Genomic DNA, 18,457 nt, shown 5'->3' with positions numbered 1-18,457 from the left:
AGAGAAAATGTGGGAGCAGGGGATAAGAACAGCATAAGAAATGTCGAAGCACACTGAGGAGTATTCGTCTGAATAAGAAGTAAACTTTCTGAGCCTTTGTGAGGATTTTAAGCACTTAGGTCCTGTCTGTACGGAAGATGGACCTCAACAGTTCATCTTTAATTCATAAACTGATCGGTAATTGGCCATTGAAAAGAATGCTTTAAGATCCTGATCACTCTCCTAGTTATGATAGCAGAGCAAAGCAAGATAAACTAGGAAACCAAGATAATATGCCCCAAAGCAACACAGAGCGTGAATCAAGAGACATGTTCTGATAGGCAAAGTGAGCAAATAGACAAGAGCTAACGGCTGTAAACAGACAGAAACTGAGAGAGAGAGTGATTCCCTGCCAGTACTCGCTCTAAGAAGTCGGCTCTTGGGGCTTCTGTTTCAGCCCCGCGGTCAAATCAGTGCCCATTCATTTCCTCAGCAAGCCAATGCAACTAATTAGGGCCCCTGCTGCTGCTGATCCATAATGAAAGAATAAAGCTACAACCACAGTGGGCATGCCTTTAATTGTTTGTGCTGGCCACACTTCTAGGCTTGAAACTAGACAGGAAATGTTGTGCCGTGTGGTGGGGACAGATCACAAGACTCTTTCAACTTGTAAATAGCTCGTGATCCTCACTCTGGGTACCACAATATTTTCACAGGAACCTCACCTTCAGAAGCATATGAAACGGCAATTACACAGTGATACTTATGAACGTGTTTGCTGGCATGAGAAGAGAGCCAAAACATGCACTAATGTCCTTCCAAAATCAGCCAGGCCTCTGGCAGGGCTAAAGCATCTGAGAGTCTTTGTGAAGCAGGTGGCTGAAGAGGAGGAGGACACAATGTGTGCTACTGTTCCTCCACTCTGAAGCCCACAGCATGCTGCTGCTGCAGCACATTTCCACACCAACAGTCTCCTCACATATTCCTCCTCCGGCACAGATGAAGAAAGAACAGTTAAATCACTGGGGGAGAATATTTAAATGATAAAGTTTGGGAGACAGTATATTAAGCTCAGTCAGCAGATTTACATTAAAGATGAAACATTTTCATTCACACTACATGTTTAAAAGTCTATTGAAGTTCAAATTATAGTTATTTTATATTGAGAAATGTGTTCATTTAAAATGATTAAAAGTCATCTGCACATATGTGTGACCTCTCTGCTCTGTTGGTTTAGACTTGTTCACTAGCTTTGTGCACTACACAGAACTCAGTACACATGCAAGGTACATTCCTAAAGCCAATTCTAACGGAGATCGTTTCTTATCCATTGTATGTGTAGAAGCAAGCACACCAAACAGAGCAGAGGTCATGAGCATGCAGAGTCGTCTCTATGAAAACCATTTCAAAAGACTGTCTGTTTTTAGCTTTTCAATATCTTTTCTGACAAAAGACAAAGGACACATTTTCCATGAGTTAGAAACATGTAACCCAGTGCAGCGGTGTCACACACGTATTTCCACTTTAAGTATTTGCTCATAAGAAGGTTCACAGGCTCCACTCATCTCCTGTTGACACACTGTAGGTGCAGTGGATGGTAGAGTACATCCATTTGTGTTTGCGAACCACATCTCAACTTCACTTGCTGATCCCTTTGTTAAACATTGTGTCAGTTGGTTAGTCCAAATCTAAATGTAGGCTGAAAAACAGTAATGTGGCTCAATTTTGTTGTTGCTAAACTAAAGTTGGGCTGTGAGTGGTTTTCTACCTACAGTACTCTGTGTCTGTTTGCACAGAGTCGAGTATTAAATACATTATGTGGCTTCTGAAGACCATTTAGTTCAGCTAAACAATTATATTTGCTTATTAATACACCAACACTTGTGACTTTTGAGTTGTTAATTGAGCACTTATCAATTATCAACATCAATCATAAGACTCCCACTGCTTTTTTGTGTTGTCTGTAGTTATGCTTGTTTGTAAAATAGTACCGTATTACAACTGTGCAGGTTGACTTTAGCATTTAACTTTGTTTTCTACATAAATAAATGAAAACTTTAACTCATTTAACTCATTGAGTCCTTTAAGTTTTCATATTGTTTTTGTTGAGCTCATCCTGACTTGTGACAAGAAGTGCAGAAAGTAGCGCAGTAGAATCTTATTTGAGCTTGTCTCCCTCATTAAAATAAAATCTGTGTCACTGCAAAGCGCTGTTGGTTTCTTAAGAAAAGCAAAATTATGTAAGCTTCACTAAAGATAAATAACAAATCACCTACTGAATGGAGAACTTTAGAATATCATCGAGCCAGAGGAAAGCTGAGAAAAACACTGAGCCATTGTTGACCAGGTGAAAAATACTATCATCACTGCAAACCATGGGATCTACTGCTGACTCTAAATACAGGAAATGTTGTGTTATTTAAAAATAAGTTAAAAAAAATCTCTATGCAGTTTGTTTGATTTCAGCTGAATGTCATCTTGAAATAAACTCTAATAAAAACTGTAAATATTTATCAGTCTAACCTTTTCTGACTCAAACCAACATACAAACACATAAAAAGAAAATGTTAGGAAATACCAAGATATTATAGTAGTTTATACTGAAAAGTAAACAAAAAAAAGCCAAATTCCAAAACACAGAAAACCGGTTAAACCATCTAAAATGTCAAAGAGTACTGCACCTTTTGCAAAACAGCTACCATTTGCCACTTAATCGGTGTCAAAACTCACTTCAAGTGTGTGAAAAGTGTGAAAAGTGTGGTGGGTCTTAAATTTAATCTTTAAATACATTCATGTCCAGCAAAATATTAATTTCAGTTTATATTTGGCTCTTCCTCCCTAGGGAGAGAACTAAAAATGGCTAAACAAAAACAGCTTGTCCGTCTATATTTGTCTTGAGAAAGAAAGATTATTCTCTCTCTCTCTACACACACACACACACACACACACACACACACACACACACACACATACACACTGTATATATAAACAAGAAATTAAAGATTTCTTTAAAAGGTGTGCACCATTGTCTCCAGAGACATGCTGCAACTGGATCAATCAGGACAGAAGACACAGTGAAAGGTGGAAGTGCACATCTGTCATAGAAGTCAAGTACTGAGGAGTGTCATCCTCGAGAGACAGACACCTCACTGCTCCTGAACTGGCTGCATCGTTGAATAAGACAAGGGAGGTCAGATCCATCACCAGATCTGTACGTGCGTAGGTGTTTCCAAATGTTTTCTTGCAAGTGTACATACAAATGAATCGTGTTGCCAAATATATGTCGCACAATCTGTGCAAATGTCTGTGATTTATACCAGCACAGTGTACGGCAAATGACTTCTAATACACACGTGCACATACAATGTGGACATGACGAAACATGCAATGCGCACACACACGTTCTTATTCACGAGAGTAGGCGGTAGGTAAATCAGAAGGTAAGCAGACAGTGCGAGGGGCAACATCCACGCACACACACTCACGGCCCCTCAGTGACATATTGTCATATTTTCACCCAATTGAAATGTCTCCTGTGAGATCTAAGGCAGGGAACTTGGGGAGCCAATTTCTTAAACTTAAAGCAGACAAATAACCCAGTCATACTCCAACCTTGCTCTGATGTAACCTCTCCCTTTTTTTTGTCTTCTCTCTCACGCAGACACACACATTGTGTATGTCTGTGTGAACCTCACCCACGTATGTAGGTACCTCGAGAAAAGTAATTTCAGATGGCCACTGGCCCTGAAACACTGAAAAGCGAAACATAAAACAGGGTCAAGAAATATAAGAAATATGAGTGTGCAATGGAGCTATGGAGATGTAACTTCTATTTCTATCTACTCATTTTCTTCTGTACACTCTTTTTTTCTCCTCTCATATAAGAAGAGAGAAGCAATAGAGAAAGCGCTGACCTGTGATAAAACTTCACAGTGCTGTTTTCTTGCTGTTATTCTGTCTCAACCTCAAGGAAGGAACTTAAAAGTTTTGGCCACCACTACATACTCCTGCATATTTGGTCAGAAAATAACAATGTTACCGGATCATCGCTCATGTGCATGAGAAAACGTAGGCACAACATATAAAAGTTGGGGAGGTCATGCCTGCAAACTGTTTCTAGGGAGCATTCATTCAATTCAGATTTACGGTGGCATGATGGTTCCCTTTAATGATTAGTGACTGATTAGAAATACCAGTGTTTTTCTTTGCTTAAACCTCAATCAGTTAAAAAAGGTCTAGTATAACCTGGAAAGACTGTAACTTACTTTATCAATCAAACGAAAGGGCAGCGGTGTCTGCGCTGATGTCTGGCCGTGGTTCCATTAGGCTAGTGTGAATTGGCAATCAGACCCACTATCGCTGATTGAAGACACAAACGCAGATTGTCTTTTTCCCTGTCGATATTAACGAACGGTCCCTGACTCTGCTCCTTAATTTAAAGCAACCTGATTGTGCTCCCCTTTAACACCTCCCAGTCCTGACAAGTGCACTGAGCAATCAGGCAAAATCGGGCATCACCATACGCCTGCTGCTACTGATTCCAGCCGGTGTGTGCGCGTCCACAGGGGTCACTGAGCCACGTATGATACAGGCTTTTGTCTCTGCTCTAGCTTTGCATACTGGTTCTTTTCTGCCGGGCTAGCTTGCATTGCCAATTGTTAGTTTTTCATGTATGTAGTTTAATTAAACACACACACACACACATACACCAAGAGACGGTAGGAGGGAGAAATCTCCACTAAGAAGAATCAAGCTGTTGTAGCAAATAAACTTATTACATCCTGATCACTACATTCTGTCTGAAAGAAAATGAACTAAAAACACAGGTTAATGACAGCAGCTGTGCTGAGAGACTGGTTATAGACTGAGAATGTTATCTGTAATCATCACTATCTATCACCAATCAGTCCGTTTTCAAACATGAACAACAGACATGTATTGGCTTCGCATTTCTGCTCACTTATGATATGATATAATCAGAGAGAAGAACTTTTATAAATTATCCAGAAAATGTAAAATAGTAAAAACATTTACATTCACGTTAAAATACACTTAGAGAAACAATATGACCTCAGTATGCAGGAATGATGCTGCCAATCTAATTGAAATTCAGTTTTGTGAAAATACTAAAAACACATACAACAGTCTGTTTTCATTGTGACCTTTGGGTGCACTTGTCCCAGAAAGGCGCGACAGTTGTCCATCTGAACAAAGTTTGGAGTTGAGAACGGTGTTTGTGCCTCCTTCCAGGTACTCATTGATGTGGATTCTTGTCAGTCTGGCACAAAATCAACCTGAACGTACTTCAAACTGGCTTTGAGTCTGGTAATCCGTCAGAGTTATCCTCATGTCTGTTTTGATTGTTCTTATTATCAATGGTTAGTTACACAGGTGTTACAGTAGTTTAAATCAAACACACTGTAACTGCAACAAGGACAAAAGCCCACATAGACATGTGGCTTACTGTGATGGACTGCATATCTCAAGCAGGTGTTACTGTTGAGTTGAGCACTTTTTTTTTTCCTTTTTCAAAACAGTTTGTTTTTTGAAACTTTTCTAAAATGGATTAGTGAACGGGAACCCACTCTTAACTTGTCACACTTTGAAATCCAAAATGCTATTTATTATTTTTCGACAGATGCTGCTGCTTGAATTCCATCTGGCACTAAAGCGTTCAGAAAACTTCTGAACAGGTTGTTATTACAACAAACTTTTTCATTTGTCACACTAGAAAGCAGCTAATTGGAATTCAGACATAATTGTGCTTTATTATTTACACTGTGGCACGTCAATAGATCTTCTGTGAAAAAGACATATAGAAACCTGTTTCCATAAATCCATCTACCTTATTAATATATGAAAGTCGGTGTTCTGTTTTCAGATCATGCATCATGTTAGAACAAACCACTTCACCCTTAAAAAGAACGTGGAAGCAATTTACAGCTTGGTAATAACGACTTAATATAGGAGTAATAATTAGAAAATAACAAGATAATAGAGCTGTAATATCTAGTAAGATATAAGCAGATAATGGGGTCATAGTCAAATGATAACAAGTTAACATTTTAATAAACATAATATAACAGGGTTATTATGTTAATAATATAAATTAATAGTATTATCAGAGTAGTTTCTAAAGTAATAATCAAATAATAGCTTGATAAGCTATGGATCTATTTATGTAAGTTGTATTGTTATATTCTGTTCTGGTCTTAAACCATAATTTAAATAATTGTATCTCCTTATCCATGCACAATTTAATACCCTAATGTTTGGTACAGTTATGAAATAGTCCCTGTTACTAGCAGGGGGGCAAAGTCTTGTGTGTCTAAGAATGAGCAGCTACTGTTGATGTCAAGTCTCATATTGATTACACCTTCCTGACCCAGTTTCCTGTGTGCCTGAGTGTAGACGAATGAAACATTACAGCACATACATTATGACACACATTAGAGCCTGTGTGTGTCTGCACAAACAGAGATATGTGCACTACACTGGTGCACGCTCCCACATACACAGACTCGCACACGTGTGCTTTGTGCTACTCATAAGGCTTTCTCTGTATCAGATGAGGCACGGTCTGGCTCTTTGGGAAGCTCTGCGGGAGCTGTCTGGCCATTCTGATTGAAGGAAAATCTCATTACAGATTAACCATAGGCAAAAATATGATTAATACCAAGGAGCGACAATGGACGATCCTTCCTCACACTAAGTACATTCGTATGTGCACAGATAATGTCCCAGCAGGACTGCTGAGAGTGTTCTTATTAGAAGAGCTATGTGGAATAATTTACAGAGAGAAATTATATTAAACAATCAGGCTTCACAATTGAATAGAAGGTCATAAACTCTATGATGAATGATTCCTTTTTTTTGGCTTATTCATACTTAGCGTATTTTAGCTTTGTTAGCTATACTTTAATATATTGTTATGTAGTTTTTTATCCCTTTCATTCTAACCGTGTTCATGTTTTAGATGATTTGCCGGTGAATGCAACTGTTTATTCAATTGTGTTCATATGTGTTAAATGTATTTCAGTTTGTTTTTAATTTGTTTTAGTTTATTTTTTAATAATTTATGTAATAATATAAATAGACTTTGACTTGCAACAAGCTGGGAGATAATGTTTTAGAGCGCTTTAGAGGTATAGGTCTTAAAAGCAATATTGGCAACAGGCCTTTGTTTCAGATTAGCAAACCAATACCTAACCTGCTTTGGGTATACAGTAAAATCAGTGACTATATCCATATATGAAATATAAACTTAATAAAAATTGCATAAAAAAGTAATTCAGACCAAAAATGCATTGAAGCCTTCACCTTTTCATGTTAAACTCTTGTTTCCCTACACTGATACAGATAGATGGGCCATATAATGAGAAACTGAGTGGAGAGTTAGATTTTTATCTGTGAAACACAATGTGTCTCTGAAGACAGGGCAAGCAGCTAGGCCTGTCAGTCAGCAACTGGCAGAATGAATGATCCCTGGACATAGCACTGCTTCCCTGCCATTACCTAGATGGTATTTCTCCACTGTTAAATGTCACATCAATAGCCACTGCCAGCTAATTAATCTCTACTCCCATGGAACCCCGGTGACGTCTTACATCCTGCTGGAATACAGATGGCTCCATAGCTGGACCTGTAAATCCAGAGCACTCGTATGATGCAGTTCAAATACTATGTAACCTCATACATCCTTTCCTTCTTAAATTTTTCAGAAGGTTTCACAGCGAAAACTTTATTAGTGAAGACAGCTGCAGCACAGCTTGACTTTTTATTTGATTGCGGGCAGAGGGTGTTTCAAGGATAGATTGAAAAGGAAAACGATTTTTCACGGGATGTTCTACAGTACGATTTAAGTGTCCTGCATTCTGAGCTGTGTGTTGGAGTTGAGTGATAGCCTGAGAGTTAGGGTGGTGACACGAGGTGAGTGGCTGATTACTAAAAACGAACAAGGTCGGGTCATTCAGTGCCCCTCTTGTTACTGTATGGCTGAGCTCTGGCAGAATAAAAGGTTGTTGACTTGTCAAGAACTGATGCTCTTATTGTCTCGGCACATAGTTGTCAGATCATAGTTATATTAGCCTGATGGTTTTGACCCTTACAGTTTAAGAAGAATACATTCCTTTATCCAACCTGGGATTGTGTGCCATTCGATGCCACTTAGAGCTGAGTCACCGTCATCCTGGATATTATATCAGATAATAAAGTCAGAATGTAATATAAGGATAAGGATTTGGATTCCCTGTTTGTATTGTACTGTGGAAGTGCTTTCCCAGCAGTGCATGTTATACAAAGTGTTTTTGCTATTTAAGTTATGACATTGAGGAGTTTGAATCTATTTAGGCCCCAAGTGATTCAATTTCTTCTAGCAGCAAAAGCGTGTTGCTACAGTAAGATATATTAGCCAAAAGGAGGGACTGTTTTAAAAATCTTGAAGGGAATAAAAAATGCTGGGACCTAGATGATTTTTGGTTTAGTTTCTCTCTGCCTCAGATATTTTACAAGAATGCAGTGCAGGGCTCACCTGTCCTACATAGACCAGCAGTCTAGCGTTGAGAGGACTCTCATCAGGACTCAGCCAGAACTCAGAGTTATCATCAGAAGATACCGAGAACTGGAAATCACCTGGAGGGGGAGAAAAAACACGATCAAAGCGTGTGTTAATGGTAACAGATATGTATAATCAGGGCATAATCAGATAGGGAATACATTTTTAGTTTTAAAATGCACTTAAATGTCGAGGCCCACACACTGCTTCTGGCAGTGGTTGGAGATGACACATTTGGCCATGCTGATAATGACAACGATGTGAACTGAAATGAACATTTGTGCTAAATGAGAACTAGTATGAAAAGCAAATGTGCTGGCAGTGGAGTTAGTTAGTTAAGGTAATTTGCTTTTACATTTAAAATATATATTAAATTATAAAATCTAATAATTTTTTTATACACTAGGGGATAGTGAACAAGTTGTAAATTATGTCGGATCAAACTAATAATAGTAGAAGCTGCATAAGGCTGCATTTGAACAGTAAATGTAAATATTAAACTCTAGTTATACATATAATCACATACTGTATGTAACAGACTCTGGCTACATCAGAAAAATAAAGAAGCAGCTGCATTTTTATGGATACAATAATAGCCTAGGGGTACGGTGGATTTCATGTGGTATTGAATAGTCTGGAGTTTTTATTGTCTGTAATCTGGAAGACCTCCAAGCATTTCTATGGCGCTATCTCAGATCATTTAACGCTCAATCAATCTACAATAGAATTTAAAAGGTTGTGTCAGGCAGTGTAAGGTGAAGGGCACTTGTTGGAGTGCTTGTCAGAATCCTGAAAATAGTATGACCTTTTAGCCAGAAGTGAGAGAGCGCCATACCATCAGCGGAAACTACATAAGAGACCGAAATGAGCGGTAATATAACTAATAACTTCATATTCTGCAATTTGTGTAAGGGCACTTGGGTGTTAAGGTTTGTCAGTTCCCATAGCAACTGGACTCAAGGGTAAGGCTATAAGGGTACTGCAATGAGATTTAGCTGAGAGATCTCTGGCATTCAGCCCTAATAAAAATGTGAATATCCAGAGCATGGCTTAAGAGGGTTGTGGAAATTGTCTACTCTTATAACAGACACTTGCTCCAAGGCTCACAGACTCAGAGGAGGGATTCACTAATAACATGAGCTACTTGCCATCTCTGTAAGGATGAAGAAAGCCAAATATTCTTAGGCCATAGTTCTTCCACTTTGGAGCCACTGCCAGCTTCTTCACTGTGGTTCTGGTCTGCAGTAAGAAACATAAATGAGATCAGATCAGTTGTTGTATTGTAAAACAGTAAGTAAAAAGATTGATATTAAACTAAGGGGAAACACATGGAAACAGATCTAACTTCCAGAATCTATTTTATTTGTCACGGATGTATTATAAGAGCTGGACCCCACCAGTCACTTGACTTAAAATTGTCAAATAATACCTGTCACATAAGCCAAAAACCATTTCCAGCTGCCGGGTTTCCTTTTTGCACATGTGCACTAGTGCTCCTGCAATGGCCTCATACATACATATAAAACCTCAATGGATTAAAACTTGACAACAGAAAGAGTAAAAACCGACCTTGTTTATAGCTTGAGGTGTCATGCCAACAGACGGCTCTTTTATCATTGCAGTCAATGAAAGGAATGTTTCATGGGGCACAGGGGAATTTTTCATTGGCCACTAGGAGAAACTGGCTGAAAGACTGAGAAGCAGCGCTGTATGCAGCTCTCTTAATACTTCAGTGGATATGAAAATAAGTTAACCATTTGCTAAACCCCTTCCCCAATCAGTGACTGTCCACTGACTTAGCAACCATTAAGGCCTGCTAAGTGGTTCTGAACTTCTGGTATAAAAAGTGTTTCAACAGTGTCCAAAACCAGAAAAAAACTAAAAACTAAACAAAAAACAAAAGGTTGTAGGAACCAATTTAACAATGTATTTATTTGCTGTTATGTCCGTATTTGTTGTCATTGTAGTTTACATTAAAAAAGCATGCACTGTGCAGTTCTTTCCCACTGTGTGGAAGCTGGTTATGGATGCTATTATATCAGTGTACATTAAAGTTACTAGCCCAGTTTTTCCCTCAAACGTATCCCAACTTATCTTTTCCCCAAACACATTGTTAAGTCCTCAATCTAAAAGCTTCAACAGTTGTAAGGTTAGAGGTGAAACTGTAACATTAGTAAAGCATAACACTAATTATTTTCTTGTATGTAAGTGAAACAGCCCCAGCTGTCCCAGTGTTCTAGTTTTAAAATGAGTTAGTTATAAACATTAAAAAGTCAGCCAGACATGGCATGACCCATGTCCAACTAATGGAGCAAAGCGAGCAAAGAACAGCTGATGTAATCTGCTGGTGACAGCTGTCCTTTCAACCAGTACATTTATATTTTGTTGGCTCCAAATGAAAAGAATAATTATTTCTAGGTTGTTTCTAAGTATGTTTCAAATGTTACCAAACATTTCTAATTATAAATCGTATCGCTGTAAACTGTGTATGTGTCATGCAAGAATAGAAAGTCTGCATAGAAGGTATAGAAGGTGCTGCGACAGTAACAAAGAGGGTAGCAGCTCATATTAATGCACTTTTAGTTTTAATACCTTTATCCCACAAAAAACACTTCAAATCAACAAGTCAAAGGTCACTAATCCAGCTCTACAATACTTACATGAGGGTAGAGAGGGAAGTGCAGGTTCTTTCTGAGCTGAGCTATAGAGGAGCCACACCAGTCCTCAAACACATGCAGGTTGGCCTGGCTCTTATACTGCAAACACACAATCACACAGAGAAAAAGCAGATTAGTGCACACAGTAATGGCTGCATCACATTTTATATGAAATAGGCACAATATGTTTCAGTACTTCAGCTACAGGGGGCTCCCACATGTATGACAGCAAAATCTCCATCTCTTCAATATATATTTGTACTTTGTGTAATGTTTCTCTTCTTGGTGAATCATGACTACAGGTTTCAAATGTTCTCACTGTCCTGTAAAAGACAAGGACAGCGAGCTCGTCAGGAGTATCAGGAGGGAACTGAGCAGCAGTTTGTCAGAGCTCATCCCCTGCTCATAGTCTGACATTTGTCTGAACTACATAGGGGAATCACAGGACACAGCAAGGACAGATGGCGAGACCAGTCTGCCTTGGGGTAAGGTTTCCTCACACACAAATACACACACATGGGTCTGCTCATATGTGAAAAGATGACTCTTGGGTGACTTGTGTGCCAAAGTTGTGCTGCTGTGGAAGTTAAGTGTTTTGGATCTCATATAATTTAAAATACCTTATAGAGCAAGGCATGACTATAGTTTTGTTGGAAATACACTAAGCATTTATTATAACACCTCATTCAGAAGGCAGTGAATGGGGGCAAACAGTAGAGGGTAGTGATGAAACATTTGCACACAGACTCACACTTGCGCACACATGTACAGTTCAGCTTAGTGTCAACCCTTACGGTGATATCTGAGTCTACATCCAACTTTTCATATTGGATGAATGACCGATTGTATAGTACCAACGCACATTCACATACTGTACACACATATGCCATCTTTTAATGTGTGACAGCAGACTCAGCAAGCTGCCACTGTAATGCTGCCACAGATATTTAGTACATCCCACAGAACTTGAGCAGGAAGCTGACTCTCTCCGAATCACTATGAAATGGCACAGTGAGGTTCCCTGGTGGGATCAAAGCCAAATCTGGTTTCACTATTTTAGTCAGAACTTATTTAATTTAGGTGGCCTTTCTGTGTAGAGTAGCTGCTAGCTGTGTAGTCAACAAGTGCGTTTTGTAAAATCAATCAATCAGGAATAATAGGATGACCTCATGACAAAAAAAAACACACACACATAGTCGCAAATACTGTTGTCCTTTCATCAGGGAGATTAGAGGGCCAAGACAAGAATGCCTTTCAAGGTATACACCTTCTTGTTTGCTACTCGACATCCACGTCTACATTTAAAAGAGGAAGACGGTGACAGAGAGTGTCATGCTCCTCCAGTAACACACAGACATCTAACAGATGGCCTGACCTGGAGTGGTCTTTTTCATTTCTCTCCAGGCTCTGCACAGTCAACTAAGTGCCCTGCACACTGACAGCAGCACAGCAATTACAGCTCATGCATTAACCATTAGATATTTTTGTTGTGCAAACATGTCAGTCTGAACAGTGGGACTCCTGATATTAGTTCTTAGATTTTTTTTATATGCATACACATTAGATTTTTTCGTTATATGGTTTCTGGTGAATAAAAAGCGGAAAGGGAAAACGATGGCTTTGCAGGTTCAACAGAATCAAATAAGACAAAAGCTGGGAGTCAGAAAGATGAATAAGAGTGTCTGATGTTTAAAAAGGCAGTGGCACAGAGAGAGGGGAGCGGCATAGCAAGGTTGGAGGGATTTAGCAGACAGGACTAGTCCCTGTGTAAATATGCCTTATGTAAAGCTTTTAACAGATTTCCTGTGGGTTTTCAAAGCAAACCTTTTTCGGCCTGGCCCCCTCCCCACACCTCCTCTTGTCAAATAGCAAAAAAGCGAGTAGTTTTAAAAGTCTCTAATTATTCGCACACATCCCTGTGTAGCCCGGGAGAAGCCGCAGGCTGTGAAGTCGGATTTCTGTTGGGGGCGCTTGTGTATATGTAATTGACTCTATTTTGTGGGGGGCAGTGCAGTGAGAGATGTTTCTGTGTTCAGGTCTTAATACAGGATGTGGATGTGGGAAGGAGGAAGTTATATTTCCTTCACCCTCTCGACTTAAACTCACCCCTGTTACTCCTTTGCTTGTTTGACTCTGCTAAACTGCCTCACTCCTGTAATATCGTTTTCTCCTCTGAGTGATTCTTCTGTCTCCCCTCTCAAACCTTCAGTCCCACTTTCCCTAATGCTGTCTATCACCAGCTACTCTTCCCTCTGACCTCTCTATTTCTACCTCTCCACCCTTCCACCTCTGTCTGTGTGCTGCCAAAAGCTGTCAGTTTCTCCCCTCTCTGTCTTCAGTTCCTCTGAGCTCAGCTGTTCACAGAATGCAGTGATGCTCACATTTGTTGTCCTCTGTTCCTTAATCCAGGAGCAGACACAGATTTTTGTGTCTGCCACCATGGACTAGTAGTTTAATGCACAGATAGCAAGATTCAGAGAGTACTGTTTCCTCTACTTGCAGCCATTATTAAGAAATCTCTAGAACTGCCTTCTTCCACCTGAGGAATAGGTAGAATTCTGAAAGCATCCTGCCTCAAAGTGATGCTGAAAACTTATCCATGCATTAGTTACTTCCACACTGGACTATTGTAATTCACTATTAATAGGATGTCCAATAACTGCTTAAAAAGCCCCCAGTTAATCCAAAATGCATCATATATTTCTCCTACATTAGCTTCTCTTCATTGGCTCCCTGTAAAATCCAGTATAAAGTTTAAAACACTCCTCACATATAAAACACGTAATAATCAAGCTCCATCATAGCTTAAAGACCTCATAGTTCCATATTTTCTCTCTGTTCTCAGACTGCAGGTTTACTTGTGGTTCCTAGAGTTTCTAAATGTAGAATGGGAGGCTGAGCCTTTAGCTATCAAGCCCCTCTCGTGTGGAACCAGCTCCCAGTTCAGGTTCTGGAGGCAGACACCCTCTCTCCATTTAAGACAAGACTTAAAACTTTCCTTTTTTATAAAGCTTATAGTTAGAAAGGGCTCAGGTAACTCTGAACCATCTCTTAATTATGCTGCTATAGCATATGGGGACCTTTACTGATACAGTGAGCTCCTCTCCTCTCCTCTCCACTATCCATTCAAATGCTACAACTTCATGTCATTAACTTTGTTTTTTCTCTCTCCTGTAGTTGTTTCCTCCTCTCTGTGTGTCTCGCTCTCTGTATTTTTCTGGAGGTATCCTCGGCCTTGGAGCTGTATATCTCCAGAGTGCAGTAACTGGTCCTACCAACCTGCTTTTCCTGCTTGTTGTTGTTTTTTTGTTCCCTGCTGTTCTTTTCTCTCTCCTCTTTCTACTCACCCCCACCGGTCGAGGCAGATGGCCGCCCACCCTGAGCCTGCTTCTGCTGGAGGTTTCTTCCTCTAAAGGGAGTTTTTTTCTCTCCACTGTCTCCTAATGCTGCTCAAGTGGGATTGTTGGGTTTTATATATAATTCTGTATACAGTTCTATTTTAAGCCTTAAACACTGTAAAGTGCCTTGAGATGACTTCTGTTTTGATTTGGCGCTATATTTGTTTTACTTAACTTGAGTAAAGTAGTTCCAGGGTGCTGAGGTAGCAACTAGGGATACAGTGGCTATTTATTGAGCCCCCTGCCCAGGCAAAGGCAGGAAATAGTAGGACTTCAGGTTTGCTCTACTATACCGCTGATGAACCAACAGCAACATGCAATAATTATTGGTGCTGTCTTACTGTTCTTAGTATAATTATTAAGAAATACAGTATATTCAATGGTTATTTCTGAAGTCTCTGTATTTAAATTTGTACTACAGTAGAGCCATCATCTGCTTAAAAACATAAAATGACTTGCAGTTGTTGAATATAACCTACATAAATTATGTTTTGGATTCAAACTGCATTGCACTGTTTCTTTGTTCTTTCTCTAGGTCTTTTCCAACAGCTGCTTTCTTGAAAGCTATAAGATGCTGACTTGCACACTGTGAAACTAATTTCTGTAAATATCAAAGGATAAAAGGCAGTGCCATTTAAACAGAATGCTGTAGAGTATGAAAACGATCAGATTATTTCCCCAACAACTTGACATTTTTTGGCTTTTAAAAGGAAACTCAGGTAAATTATCTTAGGTACCTTGATTTCTACTGTTGTCAGTCTACGCCCCCTTCAGCTGCCTGTCTTTGTCATCTTTATCTACATCCACCTGTTCCTTACTCTCATCAGTCTCCAGAGGTTGACCCAACAACTACACTATATATAGCCACAAGCTACCACAGTTTCACAGCAACAGAGCACCTGCACAGCTCTGCCATTAAATGAGAGAGGAGGTGAGGGAGGAGGACCGAAGTAATTAATTCCATCTGTCAAAAACGAGGAACGAGGCAACAAGAAAGAACAGAAAGTTATACAGAGGGAATGACAGGTGCAAAGAAAAGAATCTGAGAAACAATTTGGAAGACATTTAAAATAAGAGTGTGGAGTATATACCTAGTAAGCAGCTGCACACTTGCTGTCTTACTGATTTTCCTCAGACCACACATTTTCTTACACATACCCACATTTCTGTGATTTCGTTAGCTCTCCACTGCTCTGCACAATCTTCTCTGTCTTACTCATCTGGTTGCACTATCAACACACAGGAGGACAAATCAGATTCTTTTCTCGCTCCCTCTACTCCAGGAGGCTGTCTCCCTTTCATGAAATCTGGTGCAGCCTTCTGTGTTCCTGCTGGCAGCAAGGCACTGACAAATGGCCGCTCCACGCAGCCACTGACGAGCAATTGCACCAACTGACACTGTAAATTCCCTTTGACTAGGAAAAGTGAGACTTAATGTTCCTGGCAACAGCACACAGGTGTATTTACTGTACAGTACCACTGAACTCACCACCCTTGGAGCATAGGAGCTTCATGATATTATACAATATCACTGTACTGTCATTTTCCAAAGCTAATATGCAGAAATAAAATGTTGAGTGAATGATCAAATGATACCAATTAACTTTCTTGTACTGTTGTACTGTTCCACCCCAACCCTACGGTGCTCTATTGGACTACAATGTGTTTCCAACTTAAGAAAACAATAGGACTTTTCTTAAGAAGAAATTTGAGAAAAGACTTGTTCAAGTAACCAGTTGGAGCTTTGTTACATTGCAGGTTATCCTGTTAGAAGTGAAGCCAGTTAGAAGTTCAAGTCCTCAACAATACTTCCTAAATATATGTTTGTGGCATTTAAACAATGGTTAATTAGTACTCAGGGGCCTAAACTGTGCCAAACAAAATCCCCTAAGTCATGACACCATCACCAGCAGCCTGAACCACTGCTACAGGGCAGGATGGATCCAGGCTTTTATGTTGTTTATTTAAATTTTGATCCTACTGTTCAAAAGTTGCAGCAGAGGAGACTCGAGACTCATCAGGCAATGTTTCATCTTCTGTTGTCCAAATGTGGTGAGCCCATGCAAATTGAATCCTCAGTTTCCTATTTTAGCTGACAGGAGTGGCACACGGTGTAGTCTTCTGCTGTTGTAGCACATGGGCTTTGAAGTGTTGTGCGTTCAGAGATGCTCTACTGCACACCTTAGTTTTAACAAGAGGTTATTTGAGTTACTGTTGCCTTTCTATCTGCTTGAACCAGTCTGGCCATTCTCCTCTGACCTTTGGGCATTTTCACACAGAGAACTGCTGCTTGCTGGATATTTTCTCTGTAAACCCTAGATATGATTGCGCATGAAATTCTTGGTAGATCAGCAGTATCTGAAATACTCAGAACAGCCCATCCGGCATCAACAACCATGCCAGGTTCAAAGTCACTGAAATCACCTTTCTCTCTTAGTTTAAATTAGCAGATTGTCTTGACGTGCCTACATGCATTGAGTTGCTGCAATGATGACATGTGGGGAATGTTATTGCCTGAACACACATGGTGCCATCCATTTTATCCAGAACATTTTGATTTCTCCTGTCTATATCATATTTGTCTGACAATTTCTGAAAGAAAAGAAAGTGGGATAAGTGGGTACATCCAGCAAGGAAAAGTGGGTTTTCAAAGGTACAGAGGTTTGAAAGAAGAGATTATATGGGAAGAGCTAATGAGAACTCATTTCACACAGATGAGAGCAGCAGAAAATGGAAGACAAGGTTCATATGACTAGATTCCAGCCTCATCAACTACTTTAATGAGGGTCTGTATAATCTGCCATCTGTCCTGCAATTACATGTATCCTGTCATGTCAAGGAGGGGGATGGGTATGAATGCAGTGGATATATGAATTTGAGGAATATGAGAGGGCACAAAAGGCTGAGCAGAATTTCTTTTCACTGTCGATCACTCATTCAGTTGTAATAAGAGGCAGGTGTAATAAATTTCTGCCTCTAGTTTGTGAATATATAGAAAGCAGAAGGAAAAATAAGGATAGACAAATATCACATGACCCAGTCTCCTCAAATATGTTGTAATAGCAATCAAATGATGTTTTCTATAAACATGAGGATATGTTCACAATTATTAATCAAATGTATATGGGCAACATATTTTTGTCTGCCACAGTATCCAGTTTTGTTGTCCACAAAGATAGTTAATCCTGCAGTCCACCGCCTTATCATTATTACAGGGTTTATTGTTGATTCAGGTACTGGGTTAATATAAGGGTAAGATTGTTTAATAGAGAAAAATCTAACAGTCACTTCACACGCAGAGGCTTTGTGCTCTGAAACATGATCTTTCTTTAACTTTAACCAAAGTGCCTTTCTTGACAAAACCCTAAACTTTACACTGGACTCTGGATGTGAACTTGGGTCTGTGGCTTGTCAGTCCTGTCTTCCTAATATGTCTTCCATCCTCCCCATCCACCTCCTTGTGACTCAGTCACTGTTGATAAATGTAGCACTTAATTCATTCATAAAAATGCTCCATCACAACATTTTTATTATATGATTGTTCCATTGCAACTACACTGATGCTAAACTAATGCAGTTTAGTTGTAATTGACTTCATTTTCAGGAGACAGGGTTGGCTGTGATCACTGCTCCTACCTGAGTCATGTGTCGACGTTGTGCCAAAATATCTTTCTCACTTTCCTCTGGAGTGATAAATAATAGGCTGTCCAAATCTGCAGTACCAGAAGTACACACAACAAGACACACACAACCTCCATCTCCAGCTTTGTTTTTACAAAGAGCCAGGAGACATTTGAGTCCATCAGCTAGGAGACTGCCGTTTATCCTCTCTACACCTCCTGAATCTCAGCTCACTAAGCATCTTCATA

At 39.6% G+C, this 18,457-nt stretch overlaps 1 protein-coding gene across 1 annotated transcript in view; it reads right to left on the bottom strand.

Moving 5' to 3' along the window:
- The window catches only part of b4galnt4a (beta-1,4-N-acetyl-galactosaminyl transferase 4a), a 114,939-nt gene that overhangs the window by 33,265 nt on the left and 63,217 nt on the right, over positions 1-18,457 (bottom strand). The window contains exons 4-6 of the mRNA XM_026364709.1: positions 11,194-11,289; positions 9,682-9,772; positions 8,510-8,610 (exon numbers count right to left, since the gene is read on the bottom strand). Coding sequence (XP_026220494.1) covers positions 8,510-8,610; positions 9,682-9,772; positions 11,194-11,289 — 288 coding nt within the window. The remainder of the gene's footprint in view (positions 1-8,509; positions 8,611-9,681; positions 9,773-11,193; positions 11,290-18,457) is intronic.

Source organism: Anabas testudineus, chromosome 6 (assembly GCF_900324465.2).
Source record: "Anabas testudineus chromosome 6, fAnaTes1.2, whole genome shotgun sequence".
NCBI lineage: Eukaryota > Metazoa > Chordata > Actinopteri > Anabantiformes > Anabantidae > Anabas > Anabas testudineus.
Note: the sequence above shows the minus strand (reverse complement) of the source record. Positions and strands in the feature narration are given on the sequence as shown.